Here is a 24,291-nt window from a genome sequence, read left to right on the forward strand (position 1 = left end):
CAGGGAAATGGCCTTAAAGCTGATGAACCACAGGGTGTCCAAGTCATGGAGCTATTGAGGTTCTCACCAAGTATCTTTTAAATTGCTGCATTTGGGATGGGCGCAGTGGCTTCACCTGAAATCCCAGCACTTTGGGAGGCTAAGTTGGGAGGATTGCTTGGGTCTGGGAGTTTAAGGCCAGCCTGGGCAAGATGGTGAGCCTCTGTCTCTATTTAAGAAAATTAGAAATTAGCCAGGCATGGTGACACATCAGCTACTTATAATGCTGAGGCAGGAGGATCACTTGAGCCCAGGAGTTTGCGGCAGACAGTGAGCTATGATTGTGCCACTGTACTCCAGCCTGGGTGACAGAGCAAGACCCTGTCTCTTATTTAAAAAAAAAAAAAAAAAAAGCTGCGTTTGTTGAGGAAATGCTCAGTCTAAATCAAACATATGAACACCTTAGCCATGTTCCACAAAAATTTGCTGTGACTTACCTTCTTAGAGTTATTTCTCATCCTATGAGTAGAATAAGTATCAGTTCACATGTATTTATTTGTTCCAACTGTGGGTTCAACATCATACTATGAGAAATGCCAAAATATTTTCTAACTGAATGTAACTAGAGATAAGACTAATTTATAAGAGAGTTAATAGAACAAGCTATATTGGTATATCCCTGAGAAATTCAAATTCCTAAGTCCCTTTACCCAATTTCCCTGAAATACTTCATTCCTATTCATGAAAGTTTGCACGTTCCATGATTCCAGGATTAATTTTAGGCTGTTTTACTTCCTTGCCTTGACCATATTGTCAGTATTTGATGTTGTACCATGCAGTTATGATTTCAGGGTTGCAATTACAGTGCACCATTAATATAATTTGCATTTTGTCAAGGTTGTGCTAAATAGAACTTCCTTTCTGCAGATTTGGGGATTAATGAATGATCATCTAAAAAGAAAGCAACAACCATAACATAGGCTATAAAATCATAAACAGACCAGCAGAAATGAACAGGGCTGAGCTGATTAATTGGTTATGAATTAAAATGTAGATTGTGATTCATTCACTATAGAACTCAGAATTCTAGAAAATGCCCATTTCTCTCATAGCCAAAAAGTCATATGAAAAACATTACGGTCATGTGATATGACTTCATTGGCACAGCAATTTACTATTCAGCAAAGTAAATAACACAATTAACAAGTGTTTCTGCTGGGCCTTTTGCACTTACACTGAGATTTTGGCCTCTCCCCCACACAGCTGGTTTTGATTTGGTTCCTGTGGAATATTTTTTGTTTTGTTTTGTTTTGCATTTAACAACAGTCAGATATTTATGTACAGCTTCATCAAGAGCCTCTGATGACAAATATGCCTTTGGAGGCCAGTAGAAGCTGTGGGAAACCCCCGTGTCAGTACTCAGACCTGTTTCCAATGGAGAGAAATCGCTCTGGGGACTGAACTAGCCTGCTCATGAATCCAGTTCCCTTTTCCCAGAGCCTTCTGCTAGCTCACTTCCAACCCATGCTGGCCATCCTGGGACTGTGCCCTGCCTTGATTTTTCCTTATGAAGCAATCCCTCAAGACACAGCCTTGGCCCTCTCTCCTGAGTGAGGGAGGAAAGGCAGAAACAGGCAGAAAGCCATTTACTTCTTAGATTGGAAACTAGAGCCTGGTTTTTGAAATAAAGCTTGGCAGTATCTCACTTATAACTTACTTTATAAAATGTGTACCTTTTATTTGCTGTCAGAGTTATCTACATGAATTTGAGATGTTTGGATAAATCGTTATTGGGGAAAGTTGCAATTGGAAAATAGACAATGAAGTCTGGGCAGAGTTCCCCACCCTTCGGAAAAGAGTCTCGGATGGTATAATCCGCTTGGAGAAGTCTAAGGGAGAAAGAAGGGGGGAAATCATAAATGCTGAAAGCAAAGCAAAGACAGCTAATATTAGGAAACAGAACATGGGAATCCAGTCCTTCTTACATTGTACTCCTGGTTCCGCCAGTGTTCTCATGAGTGACCTTGGATGAATCCTTCAGTGTCCTGTGCATGCTTCCCCACTTAAAATGAGAGGATTGAATCATGTGAAATTCTTTTTTTAAGCCTCCTTTCTAGAAAAAAATGAAATGCTTTTCAACTCTAATTTAGTGATTTTGATTCAAATATACCATGTATAACCAAAAAGGAAAAAGATGGATAATTTTTACATAAAAGTGTTTAAAAATATATCAAAGTACTTACTTTTTATACATTTTATAAATATTCTTTGGTATCTATTATATCTAGCTACCATTGCCAGAAACAACTTTTTGCAGATTTTGAGATTTACATCTACTTTGAGCCTTAATAGAACATTGCTTATACTTTGTATTGATGTGTGTCACTGTACGTATAAATCTAAAATGGTGTAATTCAGCCTAATAACTTACCTCCTTCACCAGACTCGGTGCCACTTTTGACTTCTTTATAAACTCAAACCCACCCTGGCCGTAACTGGGTATGTTCACGAAACATGCTACTCACTACCCCTCAGTACAGCTTCCGAAGATGAGTTCCAAAGCCCTCTTACTTTAATAGCAGCATCCTTAGAATGCTGAATGTGTAATAACAGGAGAGTTACTTTAATAATCAGCTATATTACATTAGAATACTCATAAAGTGTATGAGTAACCCGAATCCTGGCCTGGTCAGAAGGTCTGAGTTCATACCTCAGCTCCCACACATAGCCAAGACTGCCATGTTCCTCTGTGTGGGCCGTGTCAGGCAGGACCGTGTGCAGCAGTCATGTGAGACCTTGGGTTATTTACTTCATTGACCTTCGTTTCCATCATTTTGTAGGATGTGATTAATAATTCCTACTCCTCACAATTACCATATTAAGTAAGAAGGCACCTTACAAAAGAAAAATACTGGACTCCATCAAAATTTTAAATTTTGTGCTTCAAAGGACATAAGAATATGAAAAAGTGGGCCACAGTATAAGAGAGAACAGCATTTTGCAAATCATACCTGATAAGGGTGTGGTATCTAGAATATAGAGGGAACTCTAAGCTGGGTGTGGTGGCATGTGCCTACAGTCCCAGCTGCTTGGGAGGCTGGGGTGAGTGTATCGTTTGAGCCCAGGAGCTGGAGACCAGCCTGGGCAGCACAGTGAGAACCCATCTCTAAAAACAACAACAAAACCCAGAATATATAGGGAACTCTTACAACTTAATAATATAAAGATATAGAATTCAATTTAAAATGGGCATTAGATTTAAAACAACATTTCTCCAAAGAAGATATACAGATAATCACATGATATCATAATCAAATAAGATGCCCAACATCAGTAGCCATTGGGACAATGCAAATTGAAACTACTGTGAGATGGCATTCATACCCAGTAAGATGGCTGTAACCAAAATGACAACATCCAGTGTTTATGAAGATATAGGGAAATTAGAAGCCTCCTACCTACTAGTGGGAGTGTCAAATTCTGCAGCCACTTTGGAAAACTGTTTAGCAGTTCCTTGAAAAATTAAACATAGAATTACCATGTGACCCAGGGATTGTACCCCTAGATATATACCCAAGGCTACTCTGGACACCCTGCCTATAGGGTAGCCCTGTTCCACAAGGAGCGGTACCAAAAATTGTATATGTGTGTGTGTGTGTATAAATATAGCCCAGAGAAATGAAAATGTGCACACAAAAAATGTACACAGTGCTCCTAACACCATTATTTATTCATAATTGTCAAAAAGTGGAAACAATGCAGATGTTCATTAGCTGATGAATGGATGGATAAAATGTCAGCTATTACACTGGAATAATGGAGTATTCAGCAATAATAAGGAAGTACTAATACATGTTATAGTATGGATGAACAGTGAAAATGTTACACTAATTGAAGAAGCCAGTCACAAAAGGACACATATTGTAGGATCTCATTTGTGTGAAATGTCCAGAGTTTTAAAGTCCATATAGTCAGAAAGTAGATTAATGGTTGTCAGCAGGTGGGGATGGGGGATTAAGGGAAAATCAGTGGCTACTTAAAGTGTTTCCTTTCGAAGTGATGAAATGTTCTAATCTTAGATAGTGATGATGGTTGCACAACGGTGATTATACTAAAACCATTGAATTCTATACTCTGAATAGATGAATCATATGGTGTGTGAATTATCAATACAGATGTTTAAAAAGCAAGCCAAAAAGTGCCCATAGTTGGGGCATTTTGTTTCTCCTTCCCTCTCTCCTTTCTCTGGTTCTCTCTGCATGCAGTGTTGATTTTCTGTCTGTGACAGGCTGTCGTAGGATGTTAGCTCATTGTTTTTAGGAATGCGTTTTCTGTAGATTATGACAAGGATCTCTTCCATTTTTATTGTGCCTCAGTTTTCAAAGCCTTAGTCTCTGTGCACCTCCTTTAGCCTTTTCTTATGCTATGGATAGCCTGTAAACACTGAGGGAAGAGATGGAGGGGCCTACCAACCAAATGCCTCCCCTCTGTGCTTGCTGTGGGGAGAGAAAGCCACAGTTGGCTCCATCCATAGAAGACATCGCAGATAAAGGGGTTAGGGGAAGATGAGAGCACATTGCTGTCTATTTGTGTAAGTTTAAGCAGGTGTTTAGAGGATCTAAATCCCAACCTGGATCTGAAGTTTTAAAATTTCCCTGTTTACCACAGGATTTTTCCCCCAAGATTTTTTAGCTTGAAAATTCCCAAATATACCAGAAAGTTGAATGAAAAGTACAGTGGATACCCACATACTCCTACCTGGATCCAACAATTAACATTTTGCCACATGTGGTTTATCTCTCTGTGTACGTGCATGCACTCCCCCGACGTCTTATCACAGTTCGCATATATACTTGCTCGTTTTCTCTTAAACCATTTGAAAGCAAGTTTTATATACAGCGGCACCTCACCCCTAAATTTTAGCATGAATCTGCTAAGAATATAGACATTCTCTGATGTAAACAGAGTACCATCATCACAGAACAACAAAGAATAATTCCATAATACCACCTAAAATCCAGTACATGTCCGAATTTTCCCAGAAATGCACAGGATTTTAAACTATTGTTTGCTTTTTCCTCAAGTTGGTAATGTTATACTTAGAGTATTTTCCAGTAATACTTAAGCACTGGTCATACATACCAAGTGATATCCACTTAAGCATATCTTTTTAATTCCCTTGATACCCTCACGCTCCTCTCTAAGTGGGGAGACACAATTACCCTAGTAGGCAACATGCCCCTGAGGTCCTGCTGCTCCAGCAGGCCTCTTCTAGGTGAGCGTCTTCTCTGGGTGTCACCAGGGCATCCTGGTCTGATTGAAGCAGCCCTGAGAGCCAACCAGCCCTGAGCAGTGGTTCCCACCCATCCTCCATCCAGGGTCCCCAATGGTGGAGGCTTTTAAGGAGGTAGGAATGGGACTATGAAGGCTATTTTCAATATTTTGAAAAGTCAAACAGGAATAAAACATTTAGGACTTGAAAAGATTACATTGACCAACTAAACTATCAAGATTTTAGCCAGGCGTGGTGGCTTGTACCTGTAGTCCTAGCTACTTGGGAGGCTGAGGTGGGAGGATCACTTGAACCCAGGAGGTGGAGGTTGCAGTGAGCCAAGATTGTACCACTGTACTCCAGCCTGGGAAACAGAGGGAGACCCTGTCTTAACTAAAACAAAACAAAAATAAAGATTTTTTTTTTCTTTTTAAACTAAATTCTGTTGTCTCAGAATGGAATGGCATACTGTTATCTGACCTGGCCAGAAGCTCTGATTGGTAGTTATGAATCCCTTTGAATTATTAAAAAATTAGGTAAATTAGTGCATTTGCTGGGTAGGAGGGGTTTTTCAAGATCTAATATGTGAGAGAGAAAGTGAAAACTAAAGGAATTCTTGGAGATCAGGAAGTGGAGAATCTCTGGCCTGTGGCGCTGCTGAGCCTAACTTCCTGACTTCACATCAGCAGTGGAGGCTTCCCTGGGAGGTGTTCTTGCAGTTTGCCCTGTGACCGCTATTCTAGGGGCTGTATTTTTACAGCTGACCCTTCTCACTTGCAAACATAACAGCTGCTATGTGTTGAATTTGGGGAGTTTCCATATTTTGAGACTGTAAAATTAAATTGATGTTTAGTTCTGAGCTCTTAGTCTTATTTTCTTTTTCTTTTTTTTCTTTTTTTTTTGAGACAGAGTCTCACCCTGTTGCACAGGCTGGAATGCAGTGGCGTGATCTTGGCTCACTGCAACCTCCGTCTCCCAGGTTCAAGCGATTCTCCTGCCTCAGCCTCCCGAGTAGCAGGGACTACAGGCGCCCACCACCACGCCCGGCTATTTTTTGCAGTTTTAGTAGGGACGGGGTTTCGCCATGTTGGCCAGGCTGGTCTTGAACTCCTTACCTCAAATGATCTGCCCGTCTCAGCCTCAGAAAGTGCTGGGATTACAGGTGTGAGCCACCGCACCGGGCCTGAGCTCTTAGTCTTGATCCATCTTGCTTCTCAGCTGTAGGGGAGCAGGGAGGGAAGGGAATGTGAAATATCCTAAGGTGTGTGTTTTTTAAAATTAAATATTGTTGATCCTTTATCATGGCTTCTATCAGTCAACAGATATTTATTGACCCTTTGCTGAGTTCATGGTGTGGGAGTCAAAGAGGTACAAGCCAGGCTTTTAGGAGGCAGACGCAGTATAGTTGGGGAGATAGGACAGGAAAGTCACTAGGACTGCAAGGCAGTGGGTGTGCACGTAGTGCAGTAAGTTCTGCAGGGTTTCAGGAACATCAGGAGCAAGAGAGAGCTCCAGGCAAGAGTTAGGTTTTGAGCTGGGTCTTGAAGGTTGGAGCTCCAAGTGCAGGAGAGAAAAGGCTTTCCAGAAGGGCCTGTGGCATGACCACATCCAAGTCTCTGATGAAGAGTACCAAGAGAGGTATAGCAACTAATGTTAATTGCGTTATCTGTGATTTTCAGGGCGCTTTTGTACCTGCCCTTTTGATGCCCATAACAATCTTAGGAGGTGACTATTAACCCATTTTATGGATGAAGTTGTCAAGACTGTAGCTATGCTCAGGATTTATCTACATCTTGAGGTTTACAGTACACTTCATAAGGCTGGAATCAGAGAGGAAGAAGTGCATAGGGTGATGCAGAGGCAATCTGCTTTATAGAGCATAGCTCTACTTTCATATTGAGCAGTTTCCAAAAGCGGTTTTGCTTGTTGTCTGTGTCCTTACAACTACTTCTCAGATAGCATAGTTTCTTTCACTGTACCATCCTGGGGCCTTACTGTACTTTCTTACTCTTAAACTGGCTTCTAATAAAATCCGTGGGAATGAGATTTTACTTGTAGATGAACTTGCGACTCCAATCCCAACTTACCTACCATTGGGAAAAGAGGAGGTAAGAGATAAGTCCTTTCTTTCTGGCCTTTACTCTTAATTTCCCTTTACAATTTAGGGAAGAGTTGGTCCCCATTTGCTTTTTTTTTTTTTTTTTTTTTTTGAGACGGACTTTCGCTCTTGTCGCCCAGGCTGGAGTGCAATGGTGCAATCTTGGCTCACTGCAACCTTTGCCTCCCGGGTTTAAGCTATTCTCCTGCCTCAGCCTCCCAAGCAGCTGGGATTACAGGCATCTGCTACCATGCCTGGCTAGTTTTTGTATTTTTAGTAGAGATGGGGTTTTGCCATGCTGGTTAGGCTGGTCTCAAACTCCTGACCTCAGGTGATCCACCTGCCTCGGCCTCCCAAAGTGCTGAGATATAGGCATGAGCCACTGTGCCTGGCCCCCATTTGCTTTTATTCAGCTATCTGGTGGAAAAAAATTCAGTATTAAACTAGAAATATTTATATCTTATTGTTGCAGGACAAAGTTGTTGAGTTTCTAATAATAAATATGTAAACTGCTGTGGGATATTTTTGTTTTGTTATAATTTGCTGCTAGCTTTCAAGCATCTGTGTTTATCCTACCTTAATCCTCTTTGAAAGAGGCCATACTTAATTTTACCCAATGCTTTATTAAAAGGAAAGAAAGTTGGATTTTTAAATTTTTTATTTATTAATTTTTTGAGATGGAGTCTCACTCTGTTGCCCAGGCTGGAGCACAGTGACATGATCTCAGCTTACTGAAACCTCTGCCTCCAGGTCTAAGAAATTCTCTACCTCAACCTCCCGAATAGCTGGGATTACAGGTGCATGCCACCACACCCAGCTAATTTTTTTGTATTTTTAGTAGAGACAAGGTTTCAGCATCTTGGCCAGGCTGGTCTTGCACTCGTGACCTCATGATCCACCCACCTCGGCCTCCGAAAATGCTGGGATTACAGGCGTGAGTCACCGCAACCAGCCTGCATTATGTTTTAAAGCACCAGTTTGGAACCAATCTTTTAGAGGTAACTGTTACAAGTTTCTGTACCCAAATATTGGTTTATCTGTACTCTGTTTCTTCCTTCCCCTTTCTCCTTTTTTTTTTTTTTAATTTTTTTTTTTTTTTGAGACAGAGTCTTGCTCTGTTGCCCAGGCTGGAGTGCAATGGCGTGATCTCAGCTCACTGCAACCTCTGCCTCCCGGGTTCAAGCGATTCTCCTGCCTCAGCCTCCCAAGAAGCTGGGACTACAGGCGCCTGCCACCACACCTGGCTAATTTTCATATTTTTAGTAGATACAGGTTTCACCATGTTGGCCAAGCTGGTCTTGAACTCTTGACCTCAGGTGATCCACCCACCTTGGCCTCCCAAAGTGCTGGGATTACAGGCGTGAGCCACTGCGCCTGGCCCAATTTTTGTATTTTTTATAAAGATGAGGTTTCACTATGTTGCCCAGGCTGGTCTTGAACTCCTGGCCTCAAGCCATTCACCTGCTTCGACTTCACAAATTTCTGAGATTACAGGTGTGGGCCATCACACCCAGACTCTTCTCTTTCTTTCAACAGTAACCTGTGGAAATACAATGTTATCATCCAGTACCATGATCGCTAGGCTGAAGTAATAGTAAGCCAAGCTCTCTTCAGCCCTTAGCAGTGTGGGCCCAGAAACAGGGTGGTCTTATGGAAGGGAGCATAGGATGTGGGTCCTGAAGAGAAGGTGTTCACTCCTGGCCCCATCACTAGTTGCATCACTTCATCTTGCCTGGATTTCATCTGTAAAATGGGATAATGCCTACTCCACAAAGTTGATGTGCTTTGAAATCTTTAATACAAACATTTGTTATTGGAAACTAAATACAAATGAACCAAATGGAAAACTAGATTTTTTTCATAAAAATGTTTCGGGATATATATCATAGGCCTTTGAACGTAAATATCTTGAACTTTAAACAATCATTAGCCATTAAAATTTTAATGTGTATTAAATGGATATTATTAGACTGTCAAAGTGATTAGCAATAGGTGGTTTCATTGTAGAATAACCTATTTTAAAGTATTTTAGGGCCAGGTGCGTGGGATTACATGCCTGTAATCTCAGCACTTTGGGAGTCTGAGGTGGGAGGATTGTGTGAGACTAGAAGTTGAAGACCAGCTTGGGCAACATAGTGAGACTCCATCTCTACAAAAAAAAAAAAAAAAAAAAAAAAAAAAAAAACTAGCCAGGTTTGGTGGCACATGCCTGTAGTCCCAGCTACTTGGGAGGCTGAGATGGGAAGATTGCTAGAGCCCAGGAGTTCGAGGCTGCAGTGAGCTAAGATTGTGCCACTTCACTCCAGCCTGGGCCACAGGCTGTACCTTGGCTGTACAACAAACAAAACAAAAGGAAAAACAACTATTTGATTTTAGTCAGGGTGTAAGAATATGTATTATTGTTCCCAAAAAATCTGTGTAAAAACTTCATAGTGTGAAACAGTGGCAACTGCTTGATTAAAACATCATTTAGAAAAGACACTCTTCCCTGTTTTGAAATTGACTCCTCAAAAGGACAGCTGAACATGGCCTCTTCTCCAGGTGTCGCCATGCACTCCCTCTGTGCCACCATACACACTTCTGTGTCGGGCGTGCTCCCACCTCCAGCCTGCTCAGCTGATCTTTTGTTCAGCAATGCCTGTCTACTTCCCCATGAGATCCACCTGGCACTCCTACTAGTCTTAAGCCATTATCTCCCTTGAAAAATGAGTTCTGGCTCACTCCTTACTACTAAGGCTGAGGGGCAAAGGAGATTATATAAATGAAAGCACCATGCACGTTTGAGGTGGTTTCCTTTTCTTCGTTGTTGTTTTTTGAGACAGGGTCTCACCTTGTCACCCAGGCTGGAGTGCAGTGGCACAATCTTGGCTCACTGCAGCCTCAACCTTCCAAGCTCAAGTGATCCTCCCAACCTCATCCTCCTGAGTAGCTGGGGCTATAGGCATGTGTCACTATGTCTGGCTAATTTTTTGTATTTTAGTAGAGACAGGGTTTTGCCATGTTGCCCAGGCTGGTCTTGAACTCCTGGGCTCAAACGATCCACCTGCCTCAGCTTCCCAAAGTGTTGGGATTACAGGCCTGAGTGGGATTACAGGTCTGAGTCACTGAACCTGGCCGAGGAGGTTTGTATTATTACTTGTGAATAGAGGAATAACTTGAGCTTTAGAAAAGTTAAAGTGACAACGATCAAGAAAATTTCCCCCCTGCTTTTTTCTCTTATATTTTAATATTTCCAAATGAGCTATAACATATGCAGAAAAAAGCTTAAAACATTTTATATAGAGAACAAGTATGATTTAAACACCCAGGTCAAAAAATACTCTATTGCCCTTCACCCATCTCATATTTTACTTTCTGACCACAGGCCTAGAAGTAACTAGTAACTAGAAACAGTAAACTTTTCCTGTACAACTTCAGTCTGGTATATGGGTCTTAAACAATATAATTCTATTTGCCTGACTTTGAATTTTTCAAACAGAATTATGCTATAATATGTAGATTCTTTCGTGTCTTGTTTTGCTCAGTATTGTAAAGGTTACCCATTTGGTGTGCAGCTAACGTTCATTTTTGTTGCTATATAGTGTTTCATAATTGGATATATTGAAATTTCTCCTCTACTGTAGCATTTCTAGTCTCAGATTATAATGAAGTGTGCTGTTTGGAGCATTCTGGTATATATCTCCTGGGGTTCATGTGCAGCATTTCTCTGGGTGTTTCTCAACCTTCTTTTCATTATCACTCCTTCTAGGGGGATAATTTAATGCCAACAGTTTAGAATTTAATTAATACTAAAGAATAGGGTTTGTCAGATAGGGCTGAGCTTTGGAGAGCCACTAAACACTGTCATATCTAAGATTTCTTTTGCCTGCCAAAGACCAATTTTTGCTCCTTTGGGGGTGATATCACCCTCTTTGTGAAGGCATACTATAAGTTATTTACCTCATACTAGAATTGTTGGGTCGTAGAAAATATGCCTCTTCTGGACCATGGACTTAAATGTAAAACCCAAAACTATTAAAACCCTGGAAGACATCCAGACATCCTGGCCCTTACTTCTGGACATAGGAACAGGCAAAAATTTCATGATGATGCCAAAAGCAATTGCAACAAAAGCAAAAATTGACAAATGGGATCTAATTAAACTAAAGAGCTTCTGCACAGCAAAAGGAACTATCAGTAAATAGATAATCTACAGAATGGGAGAAAATTTTCTCAAACTATGCATCTGACAAAGGTCTAATATCCAGTATCTACAAGGAATTTAGACAAATTTACAAGGAAAAAACCCCATTAAAAAGTGGGCAAAGGACATAAACACACACTTCTAAAAGAAGACATACATGTGGCCAAAAAGCATATGTTAAAAAGCTCATCATCACTAGTCATTAGAGAAATACAAATCAAAACCACAGGGAAATACATCTCACACCAGTCAGAACGGCTATTATGGAAAAAGTCAAACAATAGATGCTGTTGAGGTTGTGGTGAAAAAGGAACGCTTATACACTATTGGTGGAAGTGTAAATTAGTTAAATCGTTGTAGAAAGCAGTGTGGAGATTCTTCAAAGACCTATAAACAGAAATACCATTTGACCCAGCAATCCCATTACTGGGTATATACCCAAAAGGAATATAAATCATTCTGCCATAAAGACACGTGCACACAGATGTTCACTGCAGCACTATTCACAATAGCAAAGACATAGAATCAACTTAAATGCCCATCAGTGGTAGACTGGATAAAGAAAATATAGTACATATACACCATGGAATACTATGCAGCCATAAAAAAGAAGGAGATCATGGATGGAGCTGGAGGCCTTTATCCTTACAAACTCATCGAGGAACAGAAAACCTAATACCATATGTTATCACTTGTAAGTGGGAGCTGAATCATGAGAACACATGGACACACAAGGGAACAACACACACTAGGGTCTGGTGGAGGATGGAGGGTAGGAGGAGGAAGAGGATCAGGAAAAATAACTAATGGGCACTAGGCCTAATACCTGGGTGATGAAATAATCTGTACCACAAGTCCCCATGTCATGGGTTTACCTATATAATAAGCCTGCACATATACCCCTGAACTTACAAATTTCAAAAAAAGAAAATATGCATCTTCAATTTTATTAAATCATGACTGTTTTCCAAAGCAGTTCACTGACTTACATGAATACCAGTAGTATATGGTAGTTTCTGTGGTCCCTTATCTTTGCCAGAATCTTGGTACTGTCACATTTTTAAATTTTTGCCCATCTGTATAACAGTATCATATTAGGCTTTTACTTTGCATTTTCCTGATGACCGATGATGTTAAACATCTTATGTATATTACTTGTTTGGATTCTTCTTTTCTGATAGTTTCTCTACTTCAACTCCAAAAATTTTCATATGTTACGCTTGTGTAGCCCCTGTGAAAAGAAAGCACAGTAGGATGACCTAGTTATTCACTTGAAAAGTATGATGGAGCCCAGCGACCTTTGTTCTAATCCCAGATGTTTGACTTGGTCAGAGTCCCACACCTCTGGCCCTCAGCATCCTCATTTGCTAAATAAAAGTATTGGCTGGGTTAGAGCAGCAGTTCTGAACCTTGGCTGCCCATCAGAATGATCTAGGATGCTTTAAAAAAAATGTTTAGACCACACCTGCACCAGAAAGCCTGATTAAATTGGATTAAAGGTTACTATATCCGTTTCAACATTCTGTGATAACGATAGAATAAGTCTTTAACACCTAGATTTCATGGTTTCAATCATCTTCCTTGTCTGCACCCTGAATTAAGTATGCCAGAGACCCTTTATTTGTAAGACTATAATCTACTTTTGTAAATGAGTTATATAAAGGAGGAGACTCCTTAATTTAGTCCGTAGGGGAAACTTGGCGTCATCATTCAAAATACTTTTTTGTATCTGGTTTACTTTTAGCACTAAGAAGATTTTCTTACATTGATACCTACTGTGACAAAACACACATCCAATGACAGTGTTAAAATGTCATAAATGAGCCTTTAAAAGAATGAGGCACATGATACATCATGGTACTTGAGCAGACTGCAAGCCTGACCAGACTGAATTCATGAATTCCTGACTTTTGACTTCTTTCTGTAAGATGCTACCCCACTGCCAGGGACTCAACCTCTAAATCCAGTCAAGGGGCTACTTGGGCCTGGAACCAAGGCACAGTCAAGGTGAACCAGCTGTGCTCCAGGGGGAGGCGGTTGAAATCACTGGTCTCCTGGACTGGGCCATGAGTGATGGTTATTGGGGCTGGGGAGGTATGAGAGACATTGTGTTGTCCATCTACCTCTGTGTATCTTCAAAGGTCTCTGTAATAAAAAGTTTTCTGAAATTTACTGCCTGACATCAAGTCAGTGGTGTTTTTTAGTGTCCGTCTGTCACATGTAACCATATCACATGTGATCAGTATCTGACACTTGGGTGGCACCTTGTCTTTTTCAGAGGGCATTTACTTGCATTTATTCAGTTGATCATCATAGCAGTCATTTTCAGTGAAAAACCTTTTGTAGCCATCCATACCCTGGTTACAAGTGATAGAAACCAAAAGCTTGAACTCTTTTTAGCGTAAAAGAGTAATTTATTGGCTGGACACAGTGGCTTACGCCTGTAATCCCAGCACTTTGGGAGGCTGAGGCGGGTGGATCATGAGGTCAGGAATTCGAGACCAGCCTGGCCAACATGGTGAAACCCCATCTCTACTAAAAATATAGAAAAAATTAGCCTGGTGTGGTGGCAGGCACCTGTAATCCCAACTACTCAGGAGGCTGCAACAGGAGAATCACTTGAACCTGGGAGGTGGAGGTTGCAGTGAGCCGAGATCACACCATTGCACTCCAGCCCGGGCAACAGTGCAAGACTCCGTCTCAGGGAAAAAAAAAAAAAAAGTAATTTATTGCTTAATGAAACCAGGTCATGAAATCTGGGCTTCAAGGACTCTAGATGGGGGCATTTAGTGTCAAGACCATCTTAGTTTTCATCAGCTCTGTTCTTTGTTGCCTTTATTCTCTCTCACTACCAACAAGTTCTTTTCTTCCCCATATAGCAAGAAACATGGACTCGGGCAGTTCCAAAATCTCATTCTTCCATTAAGAAATCTTTCCTAGTGGCTCCAAAAAGAAAATCCCAGATAAGGACTGTGATTGGCCAGGCCTGGGTCACATGCCATCTCTGGACAGCTGGCAGTAGAAAGGGAAGGGCTGCCATGATTGGCCAGCCTGGGCCAGGGGCAGGTCATACTGATTGGCAGCCTCCCTCAGAACTACATGGCTGGAGTGATGGGGGATGGTCCTCCTCAACAAACTGATGCAGATGGATGGGTGTTGGGCATATATGATAGAAGTCCATTGTAAGTTCAATCTCCTCTTAGTTCTATTCCTGTGTCTGTTCCTGTCCCTTCCAAACAATGCTGCTTTTCTATCAGCAATTCATTATTAAGGAGTTGAGTGAAAGTCATGAAATTCCAGTCCCCAGATTTGTCCCCAAGCTTGACTCATTCTGCTTTCTGGACTTACCCCCATCTTCTCACCTAACCACAGATACCAGAAAAGAAGTCTTTATTCACTGAGGCTTTGAAAAAACTAGCTGCACAGTCTTCCTTACCACCACCTCCAAACAAAGAACTTTCTCTGAGATTGGAGCACAGTGCCTCCTCCTTTCTCCTTGCTACACAGAAGCCTCATTCTAGGCTTTTCCTCCTTCCAGGCTCCTCCATGCTCTCCTGAGGCCACCTCTTGGTGCGGGGAAGGGGATTGCTCTCTCTGGCTGCTTCTACTCACCCAGGGTGGACTCAGGAGCTGGAGCCCCTGAGGTCAGCGTGAGGCTTCATCTCTCAGCCCAGATGGCCAGGCTCAGTGACAGCATCTCTGCTTCAGGACATGTGCCTTTCGTCTCCTCCATGGTCTAAAAACTTACTTGCCGTGCTGAAACTTGTTGATAAACCCAAATCTGTAATCAGGAACATAAACCAACACAATACAGGCCTTGCACAAATGAGCAGTTGTGGGGTATCATGGGCCCCTGTGGATTATTTGACTGAAGAGAATGATGGAGGCAAAGCTGGTTGTTGTTGAACAAATTGCTGCCAGATGTAGATTTCAATAAACACCACACTGTTGTTCCCCTGCCCGAAGGTGCTATGAATTTCTTGAGGCAACAGAGGCATCAGTAAACGGGGCAGTGGGGTGGGTTAGGGGGTCGCTGTTCCAATATGAATGGAGCCTCCTAGTGTTTTCTGTCCCTGGATGTTTGTCCACAGAATCCAAGGCAGGCCCTGGGGGTCTCTCTCCCCTACCTGACATTTTACACCAGAGTAATATACTTAAACTGTAGCAACCAGACTCTGTGGAACCTAAAAGAAACCTGGAATTAGGGTAAAAATGTCACACAAAGTCTGTATTGAGGGTTAACTGTAAGACATGATGAACAAAGCACACCATCCTTCCCTTCATTGAACTTACAAATGGGAGGGAGATGAGTGCTAAAGCAGTAATTACAAATAAATAACAGACAAGCCTTCAAACATCCTGTGAAGGAATGCAGCGTGAGCTTGTAATGCAGAGGCCACTGTCTCTGCCTTCACCATCTGCTAAGTAATAAGCTAGGTGGGCCAAAATATGAGCCTATTAGCTGGGCATGATGGCTCATGCCTGTAGTCCCAGCTATTCAGGAGGCTGGGGTGGGAGGATTGCTTGAGTCCAAAAGTTTGAGGCTGCAGTGAGCTATGATTGCCACTGCACTCCAGCCTGGGTGATGGAACAAGACCCCATCTCTTAAACCAACAACAACAAAAAACCCTGAGATTTGGGGCCTGTAAGGCCCCAGAGTCTTCAGTACCCTTGGTGGCTGTACTTTTAAGGGAATAAAAAGGAGAGAGAGATTGAGATTGAGACTGAGAGGGTGAGAGAGAGTATGATTGGTTTTAGTTAGTATATACAAACAAACTTCTCATGTTCCATACAGTGGAGTGATTCTAGAGAGAATGATTTTCCCGACCCTTCCCTTGGGTTATGGCTCACTAAATCAAGCATCAGATGAACGCTTGGCATAAATCTAACGTGTGTATTTGGATCACCAGAGAACTATGTGGTTTTCTAATCCCGTTGTCCCAGTTAGATGCAAAGCTTCTGGAGGACAAGGGCCACACCTTTCCCCCTTTGTGCCCTCAAACACTAACAGGCGCTTTGCCATAGTACTTGGAAAAATATATATTAGTTGAATGATAGGACAAAAAAAGCGGTTGTAGATGGAAAACGCATTAACTGCTGAGAACACGTTTTCATTTTGAGTTGTCTATAAGAGTTTAAGGGGCAGGGAAGCCCTGGAGTTGAAATTCAACAGCATCAAGTTTTGTGTTTGGCCCTCAATAAACTAGTCTCTCTGTACTTCTGGCAGGGGGTGGGAGGAGTCCTGGGGGAGCTCCCTTCCAAATCTTACAGGGTGGTCTGTTTCTTCTTTGGATAATAATGATGTAATGGCTAGTCTCTTGAGAACTTGCTGTGTTCCATACATTGTACTAAGCATTTATTTGGATTATCTCATTAAATCTTCACAATCACTTTATTTAACAGATGGAGAAATTAAGGCACATGGAACCTAAGTTGTTCAAGGTCATGGAGCCAGTAAGTGTTAGAGCCAAGTTGTTTGGCTCCAGAGCCTGTGTTCTTAACTACTACTTTGTAGTGTCTTTCTTACACATTAGTTGGGCCTGTGTATTGCTAGTTGAATTCCTCTTCCCAGTGGCAGGCCTTCACGTGTTGGACCATGGTTTTCATGTTCTCCAAACCTCAGTTCTCTAGATTTGTACTTTGGTAGGTCATCTTTTTCCACAGATCCTACCTCTTTAGGTCAGAAAATCTTGCCAGTTTATAAAGATTCTCTGGGACTAACTCCCACAAAGCAAGCTCACAAGAGATCAATGTACAAATGAAGCAGTTCAGTGAGTTTTGTCTACCATTCTCCATAAGTACGTGGGAGACAACTGATGATTGGAAGGTTTGGTATTCACCTCATGGAGCTGTGATATCTCACTCACCACAGAGATCTGCTCTTCTGAGGGACCATCTTGCCAATTTCCAGAGAGTTGCAGGGATATTAAATTTTTGCACATTAAGCTTCCTCTTTCCCAGCTGCACATGGGCCCTGCTACCGTTTGTGAACAGTCTTCTAGAGTGATATAGGTTCTAGCTTTCTTAGTTAAGATCGTATTTTCTGATACCACTCCCTTGTCACTTTGCCTGAAATGAGAAACTCCCAACCTCAACGGCTTTTCTAGTCTCTTCCAATGAATGCCTTCCAAAGGGCTGGTGTCCTCCAGGGTGTATTAGTTGTTACGAATTTCATCCTCCAAGGCTGATCTGATTTTTAAGATCTGTAGAGAGACCTTAGTATATTGCCTTGCCTGTACCAAATACAGTCATTATGGCACAGGAAAATCTCAAATACCTTATTGGAAACCCAGGACAAATATTTATTTGACCTTAATGAAATGAAAAAGACATTGGATGCATACATTTAAAGAAAACCCAAAACTTTGGAATCTTTACCAAGGAGGGTATCTTTTGAAAAGGACAGGCTGGAACAAGAACTTGATAAAATAGAAGTAAAGGTTGACACTTTTTTTTTTTTTTTTTTGAGATCTATATCACTCTGTCACCCAGGCTGGAGTGTAGTGGCACGATCTTGGCTCACTGAAACCTCTGCCTCCTGGGTACAAGTGATTCTCATGCCTCAGCCTCCTGAGTAGCTGGCATTATAGGCGTATGCCACCATGCCCAGCTAATTTTTGTATTTTTAGTAGAGACAGGGTTTTACCGTGTTGGCCAGCTGGTCCTGACCTCTTGGCCTCCCAGAGTGAAAGTCGGCATTACTAGCCCTGTTCAGCACATGAGACGGGGCCCTGGATGGTGTCTACCTAATGATGTTCAACCCAGGGGCCCTTGGCCCAAGCGTATCACTGGTATAAAGGGCCTCTGCCAGCTAATGTGAGTGTGAGTGTGGCTGTTGTGTCCATGAGAGAACTCCTGGGAGTTCTACACTCAGCAAACGTTTGTTGTTGGACTATGAAGGCGGACACAGATTTTATACGAATTTGTAATGCTAACATCTAGCATAAGAATTGGCAACCATAGAAAATACTACATATATATATATATATATGTTTATAGTCTCAAAAAAAAAAAAAAAAAAAAAAACCCAGGCTGCCCTGTCTCTCTCCTATCTCTCTCTCTGTATATATATATGCCTTTACACACACACACACACACACACACACACACACACACACATATATCTCTTAAATGAGATTCTATTTTTGTGAAGTGTTCAGAATAGACAAATCCATAGAAACATAAAAACAGATTCATGGTCACCAGGGACTTGGGGGGTTGGGGGGTTGTGGGAGGGAAATAGGGAGAGACTACTAATGGGTACTGGGCTTCTTTTTGGGATAATGAGAATGTTCTGGAGCCAGGTGTGGTGCCTCACATCTGTAATCCCAGTACTTTGAGAGGCTGAGGCAGGCAGATTACCCTGAGGTCAGGCATTCAAGACCAGCCTGGCCAACACGGTGAAACCCTGTCTGTACTAAAAATACAAAAACTAGCTGGGCATGGTGGCACATGCCCATAATCCCAGCTACTTGGGAGGCTGAGGCAGGAGAATCACTTGAACCCAGGAGGTGGAGGTTGCAGTGAGCCATGATCACACCACTACACCCCAGCCTGGGCGACAGAGCGAGAACCTGTCTCAAAAAAAAAAAAAAAAAAAAAAAAAAAGGAAATGTTCTGGAATTAGATAGTGGTGATGGTTTACACAGCTGTGAATATACTAAAAGCCACTGAACTGTTAAATTGGTGAATTTATGCTACGTGAATTATATCTCAATAAAGCTGTTACTTTAAAAATGAACAAGAAAGTAAAACCCATAAAAAGGTCCTCTAGGCACTTCAGCAAACAGCGTGGTAGGGAAAAGACCAAGGAGTTCTTAGCCCTGGAGGAATGGAAAACCAGTTAACATAGTTTATTCACCCATGCCTGAGATCCATAATAAAGGCCATTTTTAAAGTTGAGTCACCATAGGGTTGAAGACTGGTTAGGATTGGGGAACTGAGGGTTAGAGTGAAGTAGAAGGGATGGCACTTTTCTTGATAGGAGATAATTATTGCAGATATTAGTGTTAAGACCTATTCTTTTTAGTATTTTTTTAAACACAAAGTAACACCTCCATGTTACCAGCAATATTTCACATTTCACCAGTGTTCACTAAGCACCTATTGTGTGCCAGTTCCTATCTGCTGGAAGTGCACGATTCCGTGGGCTGTAGCGAGCACAGTAGCAGTCCATTGGGCCCAATTACTGCTGACCTGAGCAATCTGTTAAAACCCAGAAAGGGTATTGGAAGCAGACAGTCCTTCCTTTCTTACCAAGCCTGGAGGATCTACAGCTCTGTCCACCACGCCTTTAGAGAGGCACACCCAAATTGGAAGACTGTACAGTAGAAAGAGGGAATGTCCAGTTCAATGTTGAGGGGGCTGAGAGTTCTCTGGGTTCCCCAGGTGGAGAACAGACAGGGGGCGTGGGCCTTCTTGCCATGTGGTCTGAGCACTGAATGTCCTGAAAGTGTGGAAAGGCCTGTCCCCAAGCTTTAGTAACTTTTTTTCCACCTAGAAGCACGCCAAGTAGTTTCAGAGTAATTCTCAGGGTAATCCAGAGCCATCTTCATGAAAGATAATACTAGAAAACTCAGAGGGATAAAAGGATATGCTTGCTAAGAAGATTATTTCCCGCCGTGGCTGTCCCTGCAAGCCAACAATAGCACACCCTTCGTCAGGATGTAACGAGTGAGAGAGAACAGCTAGAAAAGGGTGGAGAAGTAGGCGGGAGGAAGCTATTTAAAAGACCCTAAAGTGCTGCAGCTGTTTTGGCTAATTTTTCTCATTTCAGTGATGTTCCAAGCTCTTTGTCTTCTATGTGGGGCGACTTCATTTAGCTCTCTTATGAGTCATCCTTCCCACAAATAATCTCTCTTGGAGTAGCCCTTATGAAAACAGACAATTCACATTGCATTGTGTGAATTGGCAATTGCGTGTCCCTTCCCTGGGTGGGCCATCCTGCGTCTGCCTGCATCCACACATGTAGGACTTCTAAGGCCTGAGCAAACCCTCAGTGATGGGGGAATGCAAGGGGTGGGGGGGACATCTGGAGCCTGAAGCAGGCATGAAAAGCCACCAACAGTGTGCCCTGGTCAGCTGACTGCTCCATCTTAAAGGTTTCTAGATACCATAGTTGTTACCTTTCCTCACAAGGGTTTAATGAGAATTATCTAGGAAAAAGCAGACATCAGAGGAAATTCCGTGTAAATAAATGTGACTGCCACTTCAAACCTCAATCTTGCTAAACTGAGCTGTTCTTTTTAGATAGTCTTTTCTTCTGTCTGGCTAGCAGATCTGACCAGCATTTTAATTAAGGCTTCCCTAGAGAGACACTGAGCTCTTTAAGATAGAAACTAGACTGGGTATCTGCTGGTTTTTCTGCCTAGGAAAATGTACTCTAATGGGTACCTTGATTTTTACTCAGAGAAGCCCAGGGTCTCACTCTCATCCCATGTTTTTCTGGTGGAGTTGACTCCGCCCTTGGCCCATAGTTGGGGCAAGGTAGTTGGGACCCCAGGCCATCAGCACATCGTGTTTCCCTGGCCAAAATGCTTGGGTCAGAAATGGGCACGTGACCCAATCTTAACCAATGAGGTATAATGAAACTTTGGCTAAGAGGCTGCGATCAGAATTTGGAATTTGACGACATGAGTCTGGGCTGGGTCAGCCTTCTAGTGATTGTGAGTGGAGAGCCAGTTTGAGTATGGAGACCACACATGGAAGAGAGCTGAGCCTGGCTGGGCTGAGAGAGCAAGAGGATGGTCATGGTATTGTTCTCTAAGCCCAGAACCAGGCTTCCCTGAGGGTACCATTATCCCGGTCTTTCTGGGCATATGAAGCCACATTTCCCTTTTAGCTTGAGTAAATGAAGGTTGAGATTTCTGTCACTTGCAACCACAAGTTCTGACTTGTTCAGGGGCAGCGTTTCAATCTACCTAACATCTAGCAGAATGCCTGGCAGGTAGCAGGAAGCTCAGTGTGTGTTTACTGAATAGATTCTCATTGAGTTAAACAGATGTTCATCAAATGCTAATGAGGTTAATGGCTACCATATTGGATGGTACAGATATAGAACACTTCTGTCATTACAGAAAGGTCTATAGGATAGCACTACTATAGAGAGGACAAACTCAAACCCTGCCTCCCAGAAGCTCTATTTTTGAGGGTTTTTTAAATATTATCAAAACTAGATAGCATAACATATGGAAAGATAGCCTGACTTACTGATTTATAAAAGTTCAGCTTTATTTCTCTCGAGTACAGTTATTTACATATAAATTCTAATGAAGGAGTTTAACAACAATTACTATACAGACAGAGTAACACATTATACAAAGTAAGGTATGCCTAAATATTCTTTTACATATGAGTAACTGGAATTTACTGGGCCTAGAAACTAAAGCAGTGTAGAATGCCTTGTTGATTTTTTGCAGCCTTTTCATGAAGCAAGTTATTGATTTTAAGTAGAACTTAACTACAGTAGTAAAGTCCTAAAATTTCTCACAGAACCTATTCCATGTCCTTACCCAGTAAGACTAGCACTTGCCACCCAGAATGATGACAATTCTAGAATAATGTGGTTTAGAGTAGTCAGTTTTCTGCAGGTGATTCCTGGACATCCCAGTGCACCTGTTCTGCTCTTTGCTGGTCCACATTTGGTGGTCCACTCATACCTCCTTCAGAGTAGGGCATCTGAGCCTATTCTGGCCTCCAGCATACTCATTTTGTATAAAAGCCATCCCTGTGCACAATTCCTTCTTCCAGTGACATCCATTTTTCCTAAAAGTGAATGTGAGAACAACTGATCATGAGCTTGTCCATGTATTGTTCCTTGCTGGCCTGAAAACCAGGAGCACTTGTAAGGCTGAATGGATTCTGCCCAGACCGGGGCTGTCTTAACCCCTCAGAGTTAGCCCGAGCTGGCCACAACTACATCTTCAGCCTAATATCTTTAGTTCTACAGTTACGGATCCCACCTTAATCAAGCTGATTTACTCACTGTCCCAGAGCACCTCTGACCTTGGGCTCACACCCTTCCCTACTCATCAACCCCACAGATGGTTAATTACTTCTCAAAACTTACCTCACATACCTAACCTGTCTTATGTTCTTTCAAACCATCTAAGCCAGAAATTCTGTATCCCTTCTGTGAACCCCGATGGCATTGTCTATATTCTTGTTTTGTTGTAGTAGCTTTATTTAGATGTAATTCATATGCCCTACAACTCACTCTTCAAAAATATACAGTTCAATAATTTTTTTTAATATTCAGAGTTGTGTAACCATCATTGTCTGTTTAGAATATTTCATCACCCCCAAAGGAAACCCTGCTAAAGAGCAGTCATCTCTCAGTTCCCCTCACACCACCCTCTGGCCCCCTAACCCTGAGCAATGACTAATCTTTCTGTCTCTTCGGATTTGCGTGTTCTGGACATCTCATATAAATGGAATCCTGTAATATATGGGCTCTTGTGACTAGCATCTTCTACTTAACATGTTTTCATGGTTCATGCATGTTGTAGCATTATCAGAACTTCATTCCTTTTTAAGGCCAAGTCATATTCCATTGTAGGATCCGCCACATTTTGTTTATGGATTCATCAGTTGGTAGGCATCTGGATTGTTTCCACTTTTTTGCTGTTATGAATTATGCTGCTGTGAACATTCGTGTACAAGTTGTTGTATGAAGTACATGTTTTTGTTGTTTTGGGTATATGCCTAGGAGTGGAATTTCTGGATTGTGTTGTAACTTTTTTGTTCTATTCTTTTGGCAATATGATATATTCTGATACTTAAACCCATGGTGTTTCGCTTAACACTAATACACCTTGCCTCCCCTAGGAAATCTAAACCCTTGAGAGCTGAAAAGAAGCCTTATTTCTTTCTACTCCCCCCACTACCGACCACTGTGTCTAACAAAAGCCACAATTACTGTTTGGACTCAAAAATGTGACAGAAAGAAGTAGACACTTGTGAAGTTTTTTTCCTCTCTTTCTACTTTAACCCTAAACTGTGTCACATTTTTTCGTGTTCACACTGTATGTGTACCCTTTTCTGAAAGTGCTTGTCCTCTCTGAGGCCCCAGTATTGGAGGCTACTGGATGTGTAAGTAGTTGGTGTGCAACACCTCTCAGGTGTGACCATTCCAAGGGAGGAGATCAGCTTCCAGCATGTCTCCTCCAGACAACAATACACACTGTCCTCCTGCTGAACAGTCAGTTGTGGAGTAATAATGCACCTCTGCAAGGCTTTGCAGGGTCTTTACTCACATATCACCAAGGATGAAAATGGGGCAGGACACAGTAGAAGCCATTTAAAGGAAATTATGTCTTCTTGCCTTTTCTCCCTTGATCAGACCCTAAGAAAACAGCTTACCCAAATGAGCGGAAAGATGCCAGGTTTATAAAATGGAGTCTAGCAGCTGTCTTTGGTTCTACCTTGGGATGAGGTTAGAAGTATTGTTTCCCAAACTCTTGCGGCGGGACGATCTGTACTAGGTGGGACTGCCGGTAAATGGTGCCTTTCTCAGCCGGTAAATCACTGGGGAGGAGAAGCAGCTGCTGTGAACTGAGGGGTGTGGCAACTCTGGCTTTTGATTCCCCAGCAGCAGATGGCAACTGTGAGTAATGACACACATAAGATAGAGGCTGTGCTTCCTTATCTGAAATGGGAATTTCAAGTGAAAGATAACTGGAGTCTCTTCTTGGGGCATAATTGATCTTTCATGAGCCATTATCCAGGGTTTTTACAGTACCTACAAAAATTGTTCTGTAC

The 24,291-nt window shown here is 42.0% G+C and overlaps 1 protein-coding gene across 25 annotated transcripts in view; it reads left to right on the forward strand.

The window, feature by feature from the left end:
• The window catches only part of ATG7 (autophagy related 7), a 283,351-nt gene that overhangs the window by 160,592 nt on the left and 98,468 nt on the right, over positions 1–24,291 (forward strand). For 4 of the 25 annotated variants that reach the window (XM_016940473.4, XM_054680374.2, XM_016940474.4 and 1 more), the window contains one exon: positions 23,873–23,987. The exons of 11 other annotated variants lie outside the window; for them this stretch is intronic. In XM_016940473.4, the coding sequence (XP_016795962.2) occupies positions 23,873–23,923 (51 nt within the window). In that variant the 3' untranslated portion in view covers positions 23,924–23,987. Of the gene's footprint in view, positions 1–13,276; positions 13,705–23,872; positions 23,990–24,291 lie in introns of those variants that run through there. 10 more of the 25 variants (XM_063806603.1, XM_063806605.1, XM_063806604.1 and 7 more) reach the window with 5 other exon arrangements.

Source organism: Pan troglodytes, chromosome 2 (assembly GCF_028858775.2).
Source record: "Pan troglodytes isolate AG18354 chromosome 2, NHGRI_mPanTro3-v2.0_pri, whole genome shotgun sequence".
In the NCBI taxonomy this organism is placed as follows: Eukaryota; Metazoa; Chordata; class Mammalia; order Primates; family Hominidae; genus Pan; species Pan troglodytes.